Source organism: Ascaphus truei, chromosome 6 (genome assembly GCF_040206685.1).
Source record: "Ascaphus truei isolate aAscTru1 chromosome 6, aAscTru1.hap1, whole genome shotgun sequence".
NCBI lineage: Eukaryota > Metazoa > Chordata > Amphibia > Anura > Ascaphidae > Ascaphus > Ascaphus truei.
The window spans coordinates 109931882-109951673 of record NC_134488.1 but is presented as its reverse complement, the minus strand read 5'-3'; the positions used below and the strand labels follow the sequence as shown (position 1 = coordinate 109951673).

The 19792-nt window shown below is 41.8% G+C and overlaps 1 protein-coding gene across 2 annotated transcripts; it reads left to right on the top strand.

The window, feature by feature from the left end:
* The first annotated feature begins 4363 nt into the window (after positions 1-4363).
* Positions 4364-16455, top strand: CLEC11A (C-type lectin domain containing 11A). Of its 2 annotated transcripts, XM_075605768.1 has the most exons (5): positions 4364-4751; positions 5505-5763; positions 13578-13769; positions 14825-15232; positions 16047-16455. In XM_075605768.1, exons 1-4 carry the CDS (start codon positions 4602-4604, stop codon positions 15217-15219), a joined length of 996 nt encoding a protein of 331 aa, XP_075461883.1. In that variant the 5' UTR covers positions 4364-4601; the 3' UTR covers positions 15220-15232; positions 16047-16455. The 2 variants fall into 2 exon arrangements, with proteins under 2 accessions (XP_075461883.1, XP_075461882.1); XM_075605767.1 differs by lacking the exon at positions 16047-16455 and having other exon boundaries at positions 4366-4751; positions 14825-16029.
* The last annotated feature ends 3337 nt before the right edge of the window (positions 16456-19792 follow it).

Here is a 19792-nt window from a genome sequence, read left to right as displayed (position 1 = left end):
TTTTTAAGGCGTAACTCTTTAAATCCCATTTTCTATAAAATTTCTGTTATGGCTTTATTCAGACATTGTTATTACTCCATTAGCCATTGATGTAATAACTAACCTCCAAACTGCAGTAACCCATTCCAGCAGAGTAACTAAATGCCAAGTACTTTCCTTCTGCTCCGCATGGACGTCCACATTTCCACTTACCGCACATGCGGATGTAGCAGACGCTATTGCACCTGCTCGCATTAGGCGTGGCTTCGAAACCAACGCGATCTTTAATGCCGCGCATTCTCTCCTGAATGCACTCTGTGTTAAGACATTGCCTATGTGCGTTATCCTACGTCGACGGAAGCAATAACGACTGCTACATCTGGACATGGAAGGTATATGACTTGGAGCTGGAAATTCTCTGCGGTGGACCACGAGGACGTTAGAGGCGCCACCTCTACACAGATCTCTCTTCTCAGCGGTGATCCAGCTTTCTAGGTTTGTTCATCCAAGACTTCCCGTTTTCTTTCACTTCAATTTATTTCAGGTTTTTTTCTCTCCCTTGGCCTGTCCTTATTTTCAGTAGAGAAGTCATTGTTGGCCTGAATTTTGTTTCGGGAAAAGCCACCAGCTGTTTGGGCAGCTGCCAAAATGTTGCTATTTTAGCAGCCAAGGAGCAGAGCTCTCTTGCCCTCCCTATGTACGACAGATGAAGAAATGCACATCCCAGCAGGCTTATGGTTCGACATCAATCTGAGCTTGGATCTAAATATTGAAGCTGCATGGGGCAGTAACCTTGGCGGCAGTAATAAGCTTGGCAAGTATCTATATACTTTTTTCTTGCACTTTATTTAAAGGTTTCATTTTCCACTATATGTATCAGGGCACTTCTGGTTTTAACTGCACTGTAGTTCACACATACAGTAGCACATATGGTGCTCGTAACTTCGAACCCCTTAGGCCGCAGATAAAAGTGGTGCATCTCATGCTATTGGCTATATACCATTGCTCTTTTCTCCATCCAGAGAAGGAAATAGAAAAGGACACACTGTAACATTGGTAGTGTAGGAACCTGCTGAAAGAGGTGTCTCTCAGGAGTGGCCAACTGCAGTCCTCAAGGGCCACCAACAGGTCAGGTTTTCAGGATATCCCTGCTTCAGCCCAGGTGGCTCAATCAGACTGAAGATTGAGCCACCTGTGCTGAAGCAGGGATATCCTGAAAACCTGACCTGTTGGTGGCCATTGAGGACTGGAGTTGCCCACCCCTGGTCTAACTTGACATGGTTGCCAGCTTAGCATGTTTTGGCCAATAGATTGAACTAAGTGGCCTATGCTCATGAGAAGAAAAACATATAAAAATGAATTAAACAAGTTGTCATTCTGTATGTTCAATGGGGCTTCTTTCTTTACTGTGGCATGTTGTTTCAGCAACTTTACTAGCATTGGTGATAACATGCACCCAATATCACAGCACAAAGCTGACATATGCAGGGACATACATATTGAAAGACACATTTTGTTTGACTGGTTATGGTGAAGCATAATTGCTATGGTATGCAATGTGTCCTTATCGGATCTTGTGTGTGATCGAATTGGAATTTCATCACAAAAAGAATAATGCTAGATACAGCAAACTGGGTGGTTTGTAATCTTATAATGAAAATGAGGAGACCTATTTGCAAACACAAAATGGGATATTTTATATAACGTTGCCACCTTAAATAACACACAAACAGCTCCTTGTTCAGTATGTGATATTACAACTAACCCCATTATCTGTTCCATGGGGTCCTCTTGAGAGGAACCTTGCAGCTGTCAGCCCTGGGGCTCCCTCACTTTCCAAGATTTAAAGCTTTAACTGTGTGGTTACATAGTTACATAGTAGTTGAGGTTAAAAAAAGACTTCTGTCCATGGAGTTCAACCTATGCTAAATTTAGACAACAGATACTTATCCTATATTTGTATTTACAGTCTTTTGACCCAGAGGAAGGCAAACAAACTAATCCCCATAGGGAACCAGGTTGGATCAAAATCCCCCGGGATCTTTCCACTGGGACGTTAGGAGGGGCGCTGCTTGCCTTTAAGTTTTACTTTACTTTCTATTCATCTATTTTTGCATTTTCCTTTACGCTTATATCATAAATCACATTTTTTTATTGGAGTTATTCCACTTGCCGACTTGTGGGATTTTTATCTGAAAAGTGTATGATTTTTCTGCCGTTTCCCCCCAAATAATTCCCTTATCTGCATTCATTTTCATCCCAAAAACCCATTAAAAGAAGCTTTCAAATGTTGGCCTCTATGGTTCCATTTGCTTTTAGGAGGTTGCTGATAAATTCGTTAAGAGGTATGCAGTGGGTATGTGTGTCAATGAAAGGGTTTAAAAGGCGACACATCCTCCTAGGGACATATACAGACATTGCAATAAATAATAGTACACACAGTATCTTTCATGTCAGTTAGGAAAATGTCAGTTAGGAAAATAGGTTTATTCCAGCTCTGAGCGATTATATTGTGTCGCCAAACAAATAAAAAAATGATAACAGGCTCATCATATCTATATCAAATAATCCTATTTTCCATTGAACCACTCCTTCATAGCAGAGCAAAACCTTGAACAAAGCATCTTCGTACACTGAAACGAGAGGCATTTTCTAACTCAATTTAAAGGTAAGCCATTCTTTTTCGATAATATGCACTCATCATCACATTAGCTGGCCTGGCTAACATTGGCAACAAGCATTCGATTTACATCGTGTACGTACGTACGAACACTCCCCCTCTCCTGACGTTCATTAATGATCTTGTTTGTCCATAGCAGACAGTTTGTTTCTCACAGTCAGCGACTCCAGGCTTGAAACCTCATTATTTATTTCCCTTCGAGAGAAACTCCTCTTGCAGCAGCATTTTGTGTGTGTGCGGGTGGGAGAGAGCTGCACTGTATAAATGTTATGAGTATTATAGTCACACACTCCTGCGAGTTCCTTCTGCCACTGCTGCACTCTAACCTGCAGTAATAATTACCGACTCTCCTAGACTCTCCTCTTGGTGAGAGTCTCCCGAGAGTCTTGGGCCAGTGTTGCTGACTCCAGTTCTCAAGGGCCACCGACAGGTCAGGTTTTCGAAGACTGAGCCACTGATTGAGTCACCTGAAGCAGGGATATCCTTAAAATCTGACCTGTTGGTGGCCCTTGAGGACTGGAGTTGGCCCCCCCCTGGTCTTGGAAGTCTCTTCCCCAGAGATGGTTTACTCATTAGTGTGCTGATTTCATGAACATTAGTTGAGGCAAAAGTAAGTCGCAGTTACAATTATTGGAAGAGAAGCAATACTTTTGGGGGATTCTCTTCTACTAGAAACTCCATAGATTATAGAGTCATACTCACTATGACTTTAAGCGTAAGCATATTTAGTTCTGTAGATAAAAGTAAAAGGGTTGAACCTGATCACGACATGGGGTTCTCTCTATTACAGATATTAGTTTAGTTGAATGTGAAAAAAAAAACGCACATCTGCTTTACACCATAGTCTGGTTTATGTTAATATGTATATTACAAGGGCAGCCCCATGCTGGACCAACGGGAACTAATAGTAGTGATATGTTCAATAGGTTCATTATGTCAAAATATTCAATTTACAAAACACTGTCACTGTGTGCTCATTTGCATGTCATTACCCAGAATCCCTTGCTGCAGTGGAAGCACTGTATGTAGGGTTGCCAGGTGTCCAGTATTGAACCGGACTGTCCTGTATTTCGACACTCTGTCCAGTAAAAAAGATAGAGGTAATACTGGACATGTATGTGTCCGGTATTACTTCTCTGGACATAATGACCTGACCGGCTTGGGGGGGCCGGGGGATTTCCCTAAGCAGGGAGAGAGCAGGGCTGCTGCGAGGGGGCTGAGCAGCTTCCTTCATCCTGATTGCTGTGCTGGGTAATGCAGCAATCAATCAGCAGGAGGTGCCAGGAGCCTGGGGATAGAGCCAAGGAGAGGAGGAAACAGCATGGAGCAGAGAGACGTGAGAGGTCTGTGTGTGTGTCAAGCGTGTCGCACCTTTTACCATTATGTCCAGTATTTTTGGGGAAGCTACCTGGCCACCCTAATTGTATGCCAAGAGATGATGGGAGAAAGCAGGGTTGCAGACCAGTCTGAAACATGTGAAAGTGGTATTTTTATTTATTTACAAAAATCAATCTTTTTAAAGCATTACCGTTATATTAGCCTCATCAGTCCCCATTACAAATCTCCCTGCCACATGCTCACTTTGGCCCTAAGTGGTACTGCGCATTTAAAGTCCCCACACATGACCACCGCACCTCCTCCACCCAGCCCACCTTCATCCTTTCCTCTCCCCCACTGCCAAGCCTGTGTTTATTGGTCCATGCATTCCCTTCTGGCATTGGCACAGCAAATGCTTGGAGAAAAAAAAAAACTTGACATTTCCTGTATTTAAGAGGGACTTCATGAGAGGAATTCTACAGAAGGAACAAAGGGAGTGTACTTCTGAGGAATAGGGGAGAGGGAAAAGAAGAAAAGGGGAACTAAACACACTTGGGTTAAGTGCTGGACGCCCTTATTGCTTTGCTTGTACTGGTGGATTTGGCCCCATTCTTCTCCTGAAACAATGTTCTGGGGAGGTATTTTCTTCTTGCTGTTATGCACGAGGCAAATTTCCAGAAGCCTGGCAGAGAAGGAAAAGACAGAGCGAGCTGCGAAGGTAAAGTCTGGGGCAGAACCCCATCCTGCAGCTGAGAAACACGCTGACCTGGAAGAGGTGAGTTTCAGCTGCCAGTGTTTTTCTAAAACTGTTATTTGCAGATCCTCCCCCGACCCCCCCCCCCCCCCCCCCGCACCCCAGGGGTCGCAGAACACGCACGGAAGGAGTATATCTTTAATATGTTGCACGCCAATAAAGATTATCAACATGCAGGAAAGGGCAGAGCATTGGAGAAAAGTTGTTTGTTGTACTACAAAGAGCTCTAACCGTGTACAGTCATTTCAACGTGTTAATCCGAACTGGACAAGAAGAATTCAATTATCTATCTATATATCTCTATCTATTTTTTTTTTTTTTTTACAAATAGTGAAATATTTTCCTTATTATTTTCAATGAAATACTTTACTTTGAGTCTTTCTCAATGTAAAATGCCCATCCAATATGCCTGCTAGTATCTGAGAAAAAAAATTGCACAACAGATCGCTTCACTTTCTTCCAGATCTCTGTGCTGCCGGAAGACAGACGCAGTCATTTGATGTGAAAATCCTAAATTAATTCTGACGCTGGTACTTCAACTTGCTGGTTTTTATATTTTTTGTACAACTTGATAGTACATCTTTTATCTACTTTAGGCAAACTATTTATTAACTACATGAAACCTGAATATTGTGTAAATGTCCCTTTTCCTCCTTTAAACCCGTAGCCTAAGGGCATCATTGTATTGGAAAATGGCTTTGGTAAAATGGTTAAGCGGAAACAAAGGTGAATATGCCAAAGTAACATGCACTATTCCCAATCTACTATTTGCAGATCCTCCAAGGGCACTTAGAGGTTACAGCACTACCGCCCAAAGGTCCTTTACTTCCCCCCAAGACTGGAGCTGACGTATCCATCATTAACGTCACAATAGTTTCTGTATCGCGATATGGAAAAGGGGAGGAGCAGGAAGATAAAGAGGATGATGATGATGATGATGTAGACAAAGACGAGGACAACATACCTGAAAATACTGTCCCAGCCACACAGCCAGCTACAACATCACCTGTGGAGGACAACTTTTCTTACCTCTGTGAGTACGAAAATCAATATTTCCACTAAAGCAGTCTTCTCATAAGTTCAAATAAGTTATGCAGAGAGGGAGAAGGAGCGGCTCAGTGAGTAAAGACACTGACTGGCACTGAGTTTGAAACAGCTTCAAACCTGCTTCAATTCTCGGTGTCGGCTCCTTGTGGCAAGTCACTTTATCTCCCTGTGCCTAAGGCACCAAAAAACATAGATTGTAAGCTCATTGGGGCAGGGACCTGCGCCTGCAAAATGTTTCTGTAAAGCGCTACGTAAAACTAGCAGCGCTAGACAAGAACAAACAACCATTATTATAGAGCACATTTGCTAGCCAACGTAGACATAACAAACGCTCACACAAGAGTGGAGTGGTGAGTAACTCGCTTTCCTAGCAAAACTAGGTTATATTGGCTCTGAGAATACACCACAAACCACAGTTTAGACTCTGGAGTCATTTTCATGACAGCAGCAAGAGAAGATAAAACAGACTTCTCACTATTTTCCCTTTCAAACATCTCGTATTCTCGGGCTAAGCAGGAAAAAAAAAAAAAAGAAAAACAGCAGGCTTTTGGTTTTTCACTATTTTGCTTGGAATTCTGTGTTTTAAATGTAGATTCTTGATCTCCGTGCTGCGAATACAAATCGGGAAGATTAAGAATAGATTCTTTGGGGGTTATTAATTAAACGGCTATACTGTACTATCCCATGGAAACTCCCGACAACAGTTTCATGAATAACCTCCTATGGCTCCTAAAAGACACCCATGCATAAAGTTTTTCTTAGAAAATTTTAAATCACCTTTTTTTTTGCTTATTTATTTTATGTGAAAAATTCATGTTTCTGTTTTCTTTGAGTCTGTGACATTCTAATTTAGTACTTGTTATTCATCTATTTCCCTAGGGATCCTAACTGTCAAGGCTACTTTTTCTAGCATAGTTACTATACACAGAGTAAAAAAAAAACTAAGGATAGATTAACAAGTGTTTGCAATCTTACCACAAAGTAGATTTGGGAGAGATTGTATATTTAAAATAAAAAAAATAAAAAAAGCATTTAGTTACATGGAGACATCAAAAGTTTTACTAAGCATAAAATATTTACATTTGTCAGATTGTATCAATTAACCAATGAAACAAGTCACAGCCATTATTTCACTACAGTCTTAAAAGGGACTTTGCTCCCACAAAATAATTTTTTTTTCCAGTAAAAAAATGACTCCAGCAGCTTTATTACTGGAATATAACTCCAGTTATCCCAAGGTTTTGCTGATTGAAAGGGGTTGTCTTTGGTTTCAGTTAGCTTGTTAACCAGTTTATAGGGTTGCCAGGTGTCCAGCATTGAACAGGACTGTCTTGTATTTGGAACAGTAAAAAATTAGCGGTAATACTGGACATGTATGTGTATACCGGTATTACCTCTCTGGACATGTATGTGTATACCGGTATTACCTCTCTGGACATGTATGTGTATACCGGTATTATCTCTCTGGACATGTATGTGTATACCGGTATTACCTCTCTGGACATGTATGTGTATACCGGTATTATCTTTCTGGACATGTATGTGTATACGGTATTACCTCTCTGGACATGTATGTGTATACCGGTATTATCTCTCTGGACATCTATGTGTATACCGGTATTACCTCTCTGGACATGTATGTGTATACCGGTATTACCTCTCTGGACATGTATGTGTATACCGGTATTATCTCTCTGGACATCTATGTGTATACCGGTATTACCTCTCTGGACATGTATGTGTATACCGGTATTATCTCTCTGGACATAGTGACCTGACTGGCTTGGGGGGCCGCTGGAATTCCCTGAGCAGGGAAAGAGAAGGCTGTTGCTAGGGGGTTGGGCAGCTTCCTCCATCCTGATAGGCTGCTGCCAGGTAATGTAGACAAGCAGGAGCCTGGCGGTGGGGCCAAGGAGAGGAGGAAACAGCATGGAGCAGTGAGAGGTGGGAGGGGTGTGTATGTGTCTCGAACACGGCGCACCATTGTGTCCAGTATTTTTGGAGAAGCCACCTGACAACCCTAGTTGTAAAATGACAATCTACGCCGGTGTGCCAGTTTTTACTTTGTTGACTGTGAACAATTTTCAGATGGACAATTATCACCATTTTATCAACTCAAAGTCATCAGCTGAACAAATTTGTACCAATATTTTGTTAGTGACCAACAAACGTCCTTGACCTCTTCGCTAGAGGTGCTATCCTTAAGACGCCGTCACTTCTGACACAGCCCGGTTCACATAATTTCCCATATTTTCTAGTTTTATAACGCTAATAAAAAACACTCTAACCATATCACATCTTTTTTAACTAATGGAAAACATCACATGGTACAGGATCCAATTGTATTGTCTTCAATCCCATTGGCTGTAATATCATGTGATATGAGCCATGTGGTTTTAAGGATGTGACGTTCCTCCCTTGGAGATGACATCACTTCCTTAAAAAAAAAAAAAAAAAAAAACCCGTTTACATGATACAGCGTCCAATTGGATTGGAGCTGTAGCACTTGGCCCTAAAATGTGATGTCACAGGCCCTATATAGGGCCGGTTCCGTGTCATGTTAGATGAAGATGTCGATGAGTCAACATCCGTTTCTGATTTACAATGGGATTTGGATTGAAAGAAAAGAAGATTAAAGATCAGAAGAAAAGAATGACAGGTGAAGATAGAAGAAGGAGAAAGAAGATGAAAGAAGATTTTTTTTTTACCTGATGTTGATCTTCAAGGAGGATGGAGTCGGATTGCAGTGGATGACGTAGCGGGTCGAGAGCTTCCTGATATGCCTGGATTCGGAGGGTGAAGACTTCTAAAGGTAAGATAAATATTGAATGTATGTAATTGTCTTTTTTCGGGTTTTTTTATTGTATTTATTTATTTTTATGTTTTTCATTGCCCATTGACTGCCAATGTATTAATCTGGGCCCCTTTAGGGTACAGATAAATACAGTGACAGGCAATGCATTTTTTGGCAAATGCTTGTTTACAATTGATAGTTATTTTTTCTATTTCTGTTTATTGTTTTCATTAAATTGTTTAGCATTTGGATGGCTTGTTTTTAGTACATTTTTGGACTGGTTAGCAGTTTGATTTCTTGATTTGTTTTGTTGGTTAGCTGTTTCATTAATTGTATAATAGTATTTTAGTATAACATAATTTTTATTCGTTTGCGGTTTTGTAATCTCTTGCTGCCGACGGAGGACAAGGACCTGGAGAATGGTGATGAGGATGCTCTTCATGATAGCAGGGGTAAGTAGAAGTTTTATTTACTTTATTTCTGCTGGCTGGCTAATGTTTGATTTAAAAATGGGCAAATGAGCTATTATCCATCTCTGGATTATAGTAATTGTGCCCATTACTCTACTGCATGTGTTGTTGGGGGTAGAGAAGGTGGGAATTAGGGTTGTTGTGTTTTTTAATGTCTATTTTGTGTAGCGAGGATGGGTGAAGTTGGTATTTAGCCCTTGGTGGGTGTTTATATCTACCGGGTGGGTTAACCACTTCATTACCTTAGGAAACGAAGGGGGTAACTCCACCTGCAAACACCCCCTCCCCCCCGCAAAGCCTAAACACCCACCAAGGGCCAAATACCACCTTCACCCACCCCCGCAACCCAAATAAACCGGGCACTGGTCGTTAACCCCTTCATTGCCTTAGTGGTTAGCCGCTTAGGTCAGTGATTCTCAACCTTGTTTGTTTGGAGGAACCCTTTAAGTATTTTGTAAAATCACGGGGAACCCTTATCTGGATGACAAATGTTCGACAGGGGTAAATTACAAAATAGACGTGTAAAGCAGTGGGGGTAATAAATAATAATTAACTCATACTTTTGAATAAACAATGTGTATATATTTTGTAATGATATTGTTTTAAACATCACCCCCCCTGCATCTCACATCATCCCCCACCCTGCATCTCACATCACCCCCTCCCCTGCATCTCACATCATCCCCCACTGATCAATCGATCTCTCGCCCCCTCTCTCCTCTACCTTTCTCCCTCCTTCTCTCTTTCCTTCTCCCTCCTTCTCTTTCCTCTCCCCCTCCTTCTATCCTCTTCCTTTCTCCCTACTTCTCTCTCCTCTACCTCTCTCCCTCCTTCTCTCCTGTCCTCTCTCATCCTCACCCCCTCTCCTCCCCCCTTCTCTCCTCTCCCTCCTTCTCTCTCCTCTTCTTCTCTCTCCTCTTCCTTTCTCCCTCTACCTCTCCCTCTCCTCCTCTCATTCTCTCTCCTTTCCCCCTCTCCCTCCTTCTCCCTCCTCTTCCTTACTCCCTCGACCGCTCTCCACTAGATCTCCCTCCTCTCTCATCTATCCCCTCTCCTCCCCCCCTTCTCTCCTCTCTCTCCCTCCTTCTCATTTCTCCCTCCTTCTCTCTCCTCTCCTCTCCCTCCTTCTCTCTCCTTACCCCCTCTCTCTCCTCCCCCCCTCTCTCCTCTCCCCCTTCTCTCATATCCCTCCTGTCTCCTCTCCCTCTCCCCCTCTCCTCTCCCCCTCCCTCATTCTCTCTCCTCTCCCCCTCCTTCTCTCTTCTTCCTTTCTCCTTCTACCTCTGTTCCTCCTTCTCTCTCCTCTCCCCCTCCTCTCTCCTATCCCCCTCTGCTCCCCTTCCTCTCGCCCTCGCTCCCCTCCCCATCCTCTCCTCTCCCCCTCTCCTCCCCCTCTCTCACACAAACACACACACACACACTATCTGTCACACACACACACACACTGTCTGACACACACACACTCACAGTCTGTCTCACACACACAGTCTAACACACACACACTCTCTCACACAAGCAACGTTGAGCAGAAGAAGCAGCATCTCTCCCCCTATCCTCCCCCCTCCTCCTGTAGCTCACATGAAAAGTTAGAGAAGAAGCCGACAGCACAGATCACCCTCCCCTCTCAGCTCACAGGCAGGAGGCAGCGAGGACTGCACGCGCGCTCCTAGGAGGGAGGAGAGAGGAGGGGGCAGAGGAGGGGGCAGAGGAGGGGGGAGAGCCAAGGGCAGCAGTGAGTGCGGGCGGCCAGGCGGAACCCCTGGGACTGCTCCGCGGAGCCCTGGTTGGGAATCACTGGCTTAGGTAATGAAGTTGCCTGTAAATGCATTTTTCATGCGTCTGATTCATGCCTGGGCCTCTAGTGCGGAGCCTCTGAGCCTCTGATTGAGCCACCTGTGCTGTAGCAGGGATATCCTGAAAACCTGACTGGTTGGGGGGGCTTGAGGACTGGAGTTGAACACTCCTGGGCTAGTTGGTGAGAAGCAGAGCTATTGATTCCAGCAAGCAGCTCTTTTGAACAGAGGACCGCATGGGGGATACCGTAGACTGTACTAGACTTGCCAGCACTTTTCTGGCCACTTGCTGAGCAGAATAACTGTTTCCACTCCCCAGAGCACAGGTTCTGTTCTCATTTGTAGCATCATATCGCTCAGGAACAGGAATTCAATAGAGGAAATGTAAGTATTGAGTTTTCTAAGCGAGCCACGTCAGTAGAACAGAGATCGCTGCCGCATGGTAGGCTGCAATCAAACATAGTAATGTACTGCCGGGGAAGAGCTGTGGTTGGTAATACATATCTTTTGAGAGAGCTCTTTCCCGGACCTGTTCTCTGGGATAGAAATGATGACCCTCCTGTGGCTCGAGATGGAGGTCAGCCAATGATGAAACGGTCAGATGAGGAGGTGCAGGTTTAAGGTGCCGTCTTGAAATGCATGCCTCCTGAAAGTCCCCGTGTGCTAGATTAGGGCTTATTCTTAATTTCATTCCTTTCAATGGCGAATTTCCCTAAAAAGAGATATGGAATACGCCCCTAAAGGTCTAGTTCTATGAAGCAATATAAATAGATATCACAGGAGTAATAAGTGAAAACCCATAGCTCTGTAACCCCTACAAAAGCATAGATTTTAATCATATGCTTAATAGTTTTGCGGGTGTATGGAGGAAGTTGCTGCGAAGTTATGTAACCCTGCCCACCCCCCCTAAAGGGTTACTAACAGTGTTAGTGCAGGCTTGGCCCCACCCTGGGTTGCTATGGGGATTCAGAAGTCACGCAGGGTTATTTAAGGAGATGGGGCTGTTCTGGACAGTTACTGTAGGTTCTAAATCTAGGAGGCCATGAGGAGAGGAGCCTCGGGGAGAGTAGGCACCCACATTCTTAAAATAATAGAATAGACCGGGCCCTCCAACTTTGTTATGTTCGGGACAGTAACCTTGTCAGTTAGGATCCCTAGAGAAGACTAAGGGAGTCCAAGAAAAGTGCTAATTATGAAATGTCATGCGCCAGAGCGGCCTCAGTAATGAGTCCTGGATGCTGGTGGATCTGCTCTAACCGCGGATCTGCATGGACATTCCTCTCGGGCTGAAGCGGAAGTGGCAGTTACCATAATGGCTAAAGATATTGGGTTACGTATACAGGACCCAATAGGATAAGATATGTACCTCCATTTAAGTGATAAGAGTGGGCACAGATGGAAGAACCAGATTCATGTATGCGCTGATGTAAAATAGTGTAACGTGTCAATATATGGAAGACCGGTTCCTGTGTTTGAAGGGGCACGAATAAATGACAGTTGTGCTATAAAAGTTTCTGGCGCCCATTATTATATCGCCCAGCCGCCAGAATCCAGCACCCGGAGCATACAACCCACACCCATGTAATCTCCCCAGGAAGCCGGGCAGGGAGGGTTACAGATAATTAAAACACAGAACACACCGTGCATACCTTTTTTTTGGATGGATATATATAGCGAAGAAAGTACTACAACAGCAGATCCAAAGTGGCAATTAGTTACAGTTTATTATGCAGTGGTTGTTTTTGTTTCTTTGTTTTTTTTACAAATCTGCCAATTTTACGTTTTTATAGCAATATTTCTCCATAAATAAAATGACAATTTTCTTAAAAATAGTAAACTAAAGCAAATGGCTAAGAATATATGTACAGCGCCCGTGCAATGTCCCATATTTCAAATTAAATATTTATCAAATGGTAAAAATAAAAACAAAGCATGCTTAGAAATATACATATCAAATTGGGATTATAGAAGTTTAGTCTTCTGAATGAGGAAGGCGTGCATCACCAGCGTGTTTCTCACATACAGTTCTTGTTTTAAATAAAAAGGAACACACACACACACCCACACTCACACTTTAGAGTCTGCAGTTTCAGCTCTCACACACTAACACAGTATACTTCAAGCTAGCCTGAGATTGTCAAGATATTAAGGATCTTAAAGTGATGAAAGGGGATACAAGAATTAATGATCCTGACAAGCGTTAGGGTCTGGTTGTACGTCTGTAAAGATACAAAGAACGATAGGCTTAAGTTTGAAAATGCAATGAGGAGCAGCTGTATTTTTTAAAAAAAATGAAGTTGTAATAATGATAAATTGCCTAAAACAGGGAGCTCCAATAGACAAACGCAGAGTAGAACAGGCTATAGCCAAAAACCTATGCACTGCTTGGCGATGTAGTCAAAGAATTAAGAGAATATAGACACCTGGATACCAATCGTCGTCCATTATATGTCAAACGTAGCAGAGAATGAGGAGTGCTGAAAGGCATTAAGTGCTTAGGGATGGAGACACAATTAATGAAGTACAGTTGCTGCTTCAGCCATCTATCTTGTGCTAGTACAGCAGTGCAGTCACTTGAATAGCAGGGTTCAAAAGGAAAGGTGAACTTATATTTTCCATGGAAGACAAAGCAAGAAATACAATCATTTGGGATGTAATAGTTGGTTAGGGAGCATGGTCCTTAGCAGGTAAAAATATTCTTGGTGAGTTTAAGCTTCACAAGATCCAATGTTTATCTATCCAGTCTCCAGGCTAAGTGCTATAGAATCTGCAATCCATCGTCTCAACGTCCAGTTTCATGGCATGGATGTTAAAATGATCCAGATTTCTCAAAGCCTTTCCAAGATACGGACCAAAGTCAATGATGCAGAAGACACCATTGCTACAGTCTCCGAAATGAATCGAAGGAATCAAAGACAGATTGGACAGATTGAAGGTAGGACTGCCAAAAATGGCGTGGCAACTACAATTTAATACCAAAAAGTGCAAAATAATGCACTTCGGTCACAAAACTCTCATTGCAGAGTATAGGATTAATGGCACTGCAATGTCAACTGCTATAGAAGAAAGGGAACTGGGAGTCATTATTACAGCTGGGTTAAAAGTAGACGAGCAATGTAACAAAGCAGTGAGGAAAGCCAACAGGATGTTAGGTAGTATAGGGAGAGTTTTAGTAGCAGAAATATGGTGGTGATGCCACTTTATAGATCATTGGTGAGACCGCACCGAGAATAATGTGTTCAATTCTGGAGACCATATCTCTGGGAAGACATAAATAAATTAGAGATTGTGCAAAAAAAAAAAAAAAATCTACTAAGAGGGTGCACTATCTACAGCGTAAGGCTTATCAGGAAAGACTACAGGTCCGTAATATGTACATTTTAGAGTCACAAGAGGATAGAATGGAGAGGTGGGATATGATAAAAACTTTAAGCTACACAAAGGAATTCAACTAAGTAATGTACAAGAGGGAAGCATATTCAGAAGAGGAGTAGTACTAGAACAAGAGGTCACTGTCTGAAGCGGCAGCTTGGCAGGCTAAGGGGAAATGTGAGGCGGTACTTCTTTACAGAGTGGTAGATATGTGGAATAGCCTCCCAACAGACGTGCTACAGGCTAATACAGTAAGGGGATTTAAACATGCTTGGGAAAGACGTAAGGCCATCCTAAATACAAAAGAAAGCCAAGGATCAAATAGGGACTGAGGTTTTACAACAGATAAGAAAATAGGCCGACATGGTCGTCCAATTGGTTCTTATCTCATCAAATTCTATGTCTCTATGCAACAGAAACACATGTTAGGCTGTTGTTTTTCCAGTGAATTTCTTATTTGCACATCATTAAAATATTCTACACATTCACCATAAATCTATTTCTGGCTGCAATATGGGCTTAAATTAGCAGCCTTCAATTATACATAGGGACATATGCAGTATACCTTACTTTGTTACCTTTATCCGTTAAATTAATATTTAATATTTTAATTTCTAGGTTGTTTAAAGGGAAAGAGACTCACCAGAAAGTGCTATCTAATTTTTCAGCACTTTGAAAACTATGCTACAGCACAACAGCTCTGCCACACCCGAGGGGGGAATCTGGCTATGCCTATAGATCAGCAAGAGTATGCGGCACTAGCGCAGTATATTCACGATTCATTCTATCCCTTTAACTGGCCCATCTGGATTGGAATTAATGATCAGCGATCCGACGGGATGTACTTATATGAAAATGGGCATCGCGTTTCTTTCTTCAACTGGTACAAAGACCCTTTGGTGACCCAGCCAAATGGAGGGATACTGGAGAACTGTGTCTCGGTCTCATCCGATGATGGGAAATGGTGGGATAATGACTGCTCCAGGAGAATGTACTTTGTCTGCGAGTACTGAACAGAAGATACAGGTTGGCTGTGGTTGCAATGTTTATTTAATCTTCGTCACTCAATGTAGGGTTTGATATGCTGCCATACATTATGTAGTCCAACTCTCAGGTATCTGTATTAATGCTTCTAATATGCTAAACCTCCAACTGATGCTGCAAAATGACCTCAATCTACAAAACAATAGATGGGACAAATTTCAATTGTAAAAAAAAACCTATATGTGCTTTCTCAACTCTCTGCTGCAATTTTAAGAACCAGGATATATGTTATTAGCTTTAGAAATAAACAGTTCTACATCCTATTTAAAACTGCAATAACTCCCTAATACAATGTTTTGTTATTTAACCTATACCTGGGTCTCTCGGGACACAGCCTTCTCCGATCTGACCTCTGAGAGATCCTAATTCTACCCTACTTTGTAGGGCCTGAGGCGATAACACCGCCCCAACACAATAAAACACATATCACGTGTTGTACTGACATTCTCGATTGGGCCACTAGAAAAGATGTTACCAGTGGCCGTCCATATTACCCACTCAGGATATAATCATGTAGGATCTAATCATGTAGTTAGAATGGGATCAAACAGTAGTGGAACCAGAGGTCAAAGTGTCTTACAGAGTAAAACATAAATGAATATTTGCTGCTTTAATTTTTATAACTACATTAAGAAGCTAAGAAAACTGTAATGGAAATGTAATGTAATTTTTAAAGAATAATCTTCTCTATTATAATATGCTCTGTGAGAGTGAATGTCATCCTTGTTTACCAGGTGTTATTAAAAAGATTCAGAGGTATTACTTACTTCTGTACCCTTTCTATTTTCCATTGCAGTGTTAATACAAAAAGGCAACCAACCTGCAACAAAACTCAGCAGGGACAAAGATTAAAACAGCACGCTTTTTTTATGCTTAAGACAAAATGCAGTTTAAACCCCCACTGTTCCAAAATTGAAGCAGCTTCGTGCAAGGACAAAAGAATATTAAACTGCATGACAAGGACAAACTCAACAAATGTTCTCATCAACACATTGGTTTGGTCCTTGTGCTTAGAAACCCCTCTACACTTCCTAACTTTTTTTGTTGTTGCAGTTTTCAGAGAACATTCTGACTAAAAGCTTGTAATTCATTCACAGCGCAAAACACACACACAAAAAAGAAGAACTTGTGTCATCCTCTACTTTTACCTACGATAAAATGACACGTACAAGCAGTTCTCAAAATATAAAGTTTTATTCTTGTGACTTTTTTTTTCTTCCATTTTCCTATTAGGAGAAATCTTTAGGATGCAAATCCCATGATCACACAGAATGGTCTCAGCTCTATAGTAACCTAGGGAAGTTCATCCACATAAATATTTAATAAGAGTTATTCTCTCTACCTAAAACACTTCAAATGTTACAATTTTAACATTCCATCTAAACATGCAGTAAACAATACAACTTAAAGGGAAGCGAAACATTTTTTTTAAATTTGTTTTTAGTATTGGTCATGTACTTCTTTGGTTTTGAAATAATCTTTTATCGGTCAGCTTCCTGATGAGCTTTATTGGCCTTTCAATGCAAAGAGTGAGTCGACATGGGAAAGATGCTAGAGTTTAATTTACAAATGGTATTATAAAACAAAAAGGGAAAAACAGCAGTCAGTTACTGTAACTGTATCGATCCTAGCCATAAGAGACCAGCAAAATGACATTGTAGTGACGGTTTAATACTACAGCTTGATTTGCATGCACGAGGAGTAATAGGGCAAAGTTAAACACTGTCCAGATCATAGTTCAGTCTGTAATGCCTAAAACGGGCTGATTTTCAGGGCAAGGTTCCATGTAGCTTTCCACTTAAGTTTTGGGTAAAGTATCTAAGTACTAAGTATCTAAGTACAACTCAATCCATAGAGACCCCATCTACAATTTAAAGAGATCGTAACGGCAGTAAACTCATTCACAACAAACAGCCAGCAGGAAGAAAGAGACAAGGAGGACTTCAGGAAAGAAATGCCTACATATCAGAAATGTGTGCGTTTACAAGATACTAGTACTACAGCCAAATAACCAATATTACATCAAGGGAGAAATCAAATCAAATTATAGAATACATAAATTACGTTTTGGATGCTTTCAAATGGTTGTGCTGTACTGTACTACCAAAGTAGGCTTTCAAGTACAGGTAAAAGAAGTGGGTAACTTGGAGCTACAATGGGAAAAACCATCCATCCTGATTTAGCAACATGTGCAGTGTTTATTTAAAACGTTCTTAAGCGCTTTCAACTCGCAGCAGAACTACCAGATGAGGACACAGCCTTGCACAATCTGGGAACTTAGGTTCATGTATGAATGTATCAATGAAAAATTGTATTTACGGAACAACAAATGCTTTAACTTGCGGATATTTCTCTCGCCATCTTCTCTGCTCTTTTGCTTTCTGCAGTCTGGGTCATCAGTGTAAAATGAATTGGCACAGGAGGTAGGCAGACAACAGGACTGGGCGACAGAGATCAAAGCATTTTAGGCTAATCCATGACAATACAATTATTAAATAAAACAAAGGCGGATCAAATAAAATAAATACTCCTCTGGTATCATTACTGAAAAACGATTACTGTTGAGGTGCACGGTAAATTCACCCCATGCAATGCACTGGTAGCAAAGGGGTTAAAATAATTACTTGAATAGGGAGTTCTGCTTTCCAAAGCCTCATATGGTTTTACCATAAAAACTATTAGAACGCCACAATACAGTATAGGAATTCCATAACATTTTATTCACCAAAACCACACCTTTGCCATGTGAAAAACGCACTTTATCAATAACAGACCTACAGCATAACTTGAAGAACAAACTTTATTTAGTGAAACCCTTCTACTGGCAGTGGTTTGCATATGGATTCAATTGCCTCATTTGCGTGAACAGTATAGAGCTCTGACAGGCAGCAAATAATAGAGAATATTGTAAAGAATTAACAAAAGTAGGTGATGTATTGTGTGTGTATATAACACAGGAGAGGTGACAAGTGTACATGTCTGGTCGTAGTACCACAGTGACTGCTGCTGATCAGACTGCATGAAGGCCCAGACTCACAGAGGTGCCCATTAAGTCAGGGCTCATAACGTCTTGTTATCAAAATCAGTAACGGACTTAACCTCAGGGAGCAGAAACGCAAATCCACAAAATTCATTATATACAAAAACAACAGCTGTTAGTGAGCTCGTTAGCATAGGCCTTGCCTTGCAATAGCTTCAAATAACATGGTGTTAAGACCATCTTACCCAATGGCCGCGTTACTTCCATCCAAACCCTAAATAAGCGTTTAAAGTAAAAAAAAACAACAACAAAAAAGAGAAGACAGGAGAGGGTAAGGACCCTGTAAATAACAATGTCAGTTAAAGCAGGGGTGCCCAAACGTACCTTAATGCGCCCCCGTCTCCTCTCCAGCTCGCGGCCCTCCCCCTCCCTACCCCCCACCTGCACAACTCCGGCGTCAAATGACGCCGCAGAGTCATTTGACGCCGGTTGCCATGGAGACGCGTCGTTGGAACCAAGGTAAGTAAAAAGTTACAGAGGCCTCGTGAGATCCCCGCCATTTATTTGAAAGACTTATTTCAGGGTTTGGGTGTGAGTAACGCCAAGTTGGGTCATGACCTGACTAACGTCTCTTTAAATCCCTGCGTTATCTTTATCTGAGCTCTGTTGATATGCGTTGTTAGTGGGAACACCGCTTTGGCTTTTCATTAGCACCAACATCTGCTATAGTTAACACAATGCCATCTCCGGTCACAAACAGCACTTAGGACTGTGTTATTGAGCTTTAAAGATACCGGTTAGCAGTTACCGATGCGTTAGCTTGTGCATCTGGGCCCAGGTGTACAAGAGAGCTGCTATGAAAGACCAGCCCACTGACTCTCGCGTTATATAACCCAGTGCAGCCCAGTGTAGCGATTGGTTCTAACAGGTGTATAAAGACAGATGTAAACAGAATGCACAAAAAAAAATGGATGAGTTAAAATAAATAAAATTGAAACTGCTGCACAATTGTACGCCAAATTAAACCTGACGTAAATCCTACAGTCTGCTCAAATTGTCAGCACAAAGTTAGACGTTGCAGCTCACGTTTGGTCGCCAGAGCAAGCCTCATCCCTGCGGCTATATTATGTCCACTGGGCAAGAATTCTTGCCTGCTGGACAAAAACAGATGCATCTCAAGAACCAGGGGTTTCCAGAGGTCAGGGGACCACAGATCAGCTCACAGGGAACCCTGGTTTGGGTAGTTTAAGTAAAATACCCCTCCCCCAAAAACAAACAGCATGGACTGCTACTCGAATGTCCTGAATATTTTGAAATCAGCCAAAACTGACATATGTTTCCAAAATCTGGTAAATCTCATCCAATAGTTACAATATATAATTAGTAGTTAAATGGAGTGAAGCAGAGTCATGTTCTATATTAGGAGTGTAACAGATATATATAGGTCTCTGTTCTCCACTATGATTGTTAAAAGTTTACATGCAGCAGAAGGATGTAACCAAATTTCCAGGAAATACTACCTGTAAGTGATAAATAGTATATAAAGGGATAGCGTTGTTATA

Excerpts from the sequence above, each read along its gene's own strand:
- CLEC11A (XM_075605768.1), top strand. The coding sequence starts at position 4,602 with ATGTTCTGGGGAGGTATTTTCTTCTTGCTGTTATGCACGAGGCAAATT. Across the intron at positions 5,764-13,577 it reads GGACAACTTTTCTTACCTCT|TCTCCAGGCTAAGTGCTATA; the intron begins GTGAGTACGAAA and ends TTATCTATCCAG. Across the intron at positions 13,770-14,824 it reads ACAGATTGGACAGATTGAAG|GTTGTTTAAAGGGAAAGAGA; the intron begins GTAGGACTGCCA and ends TTTAATTTCTAG.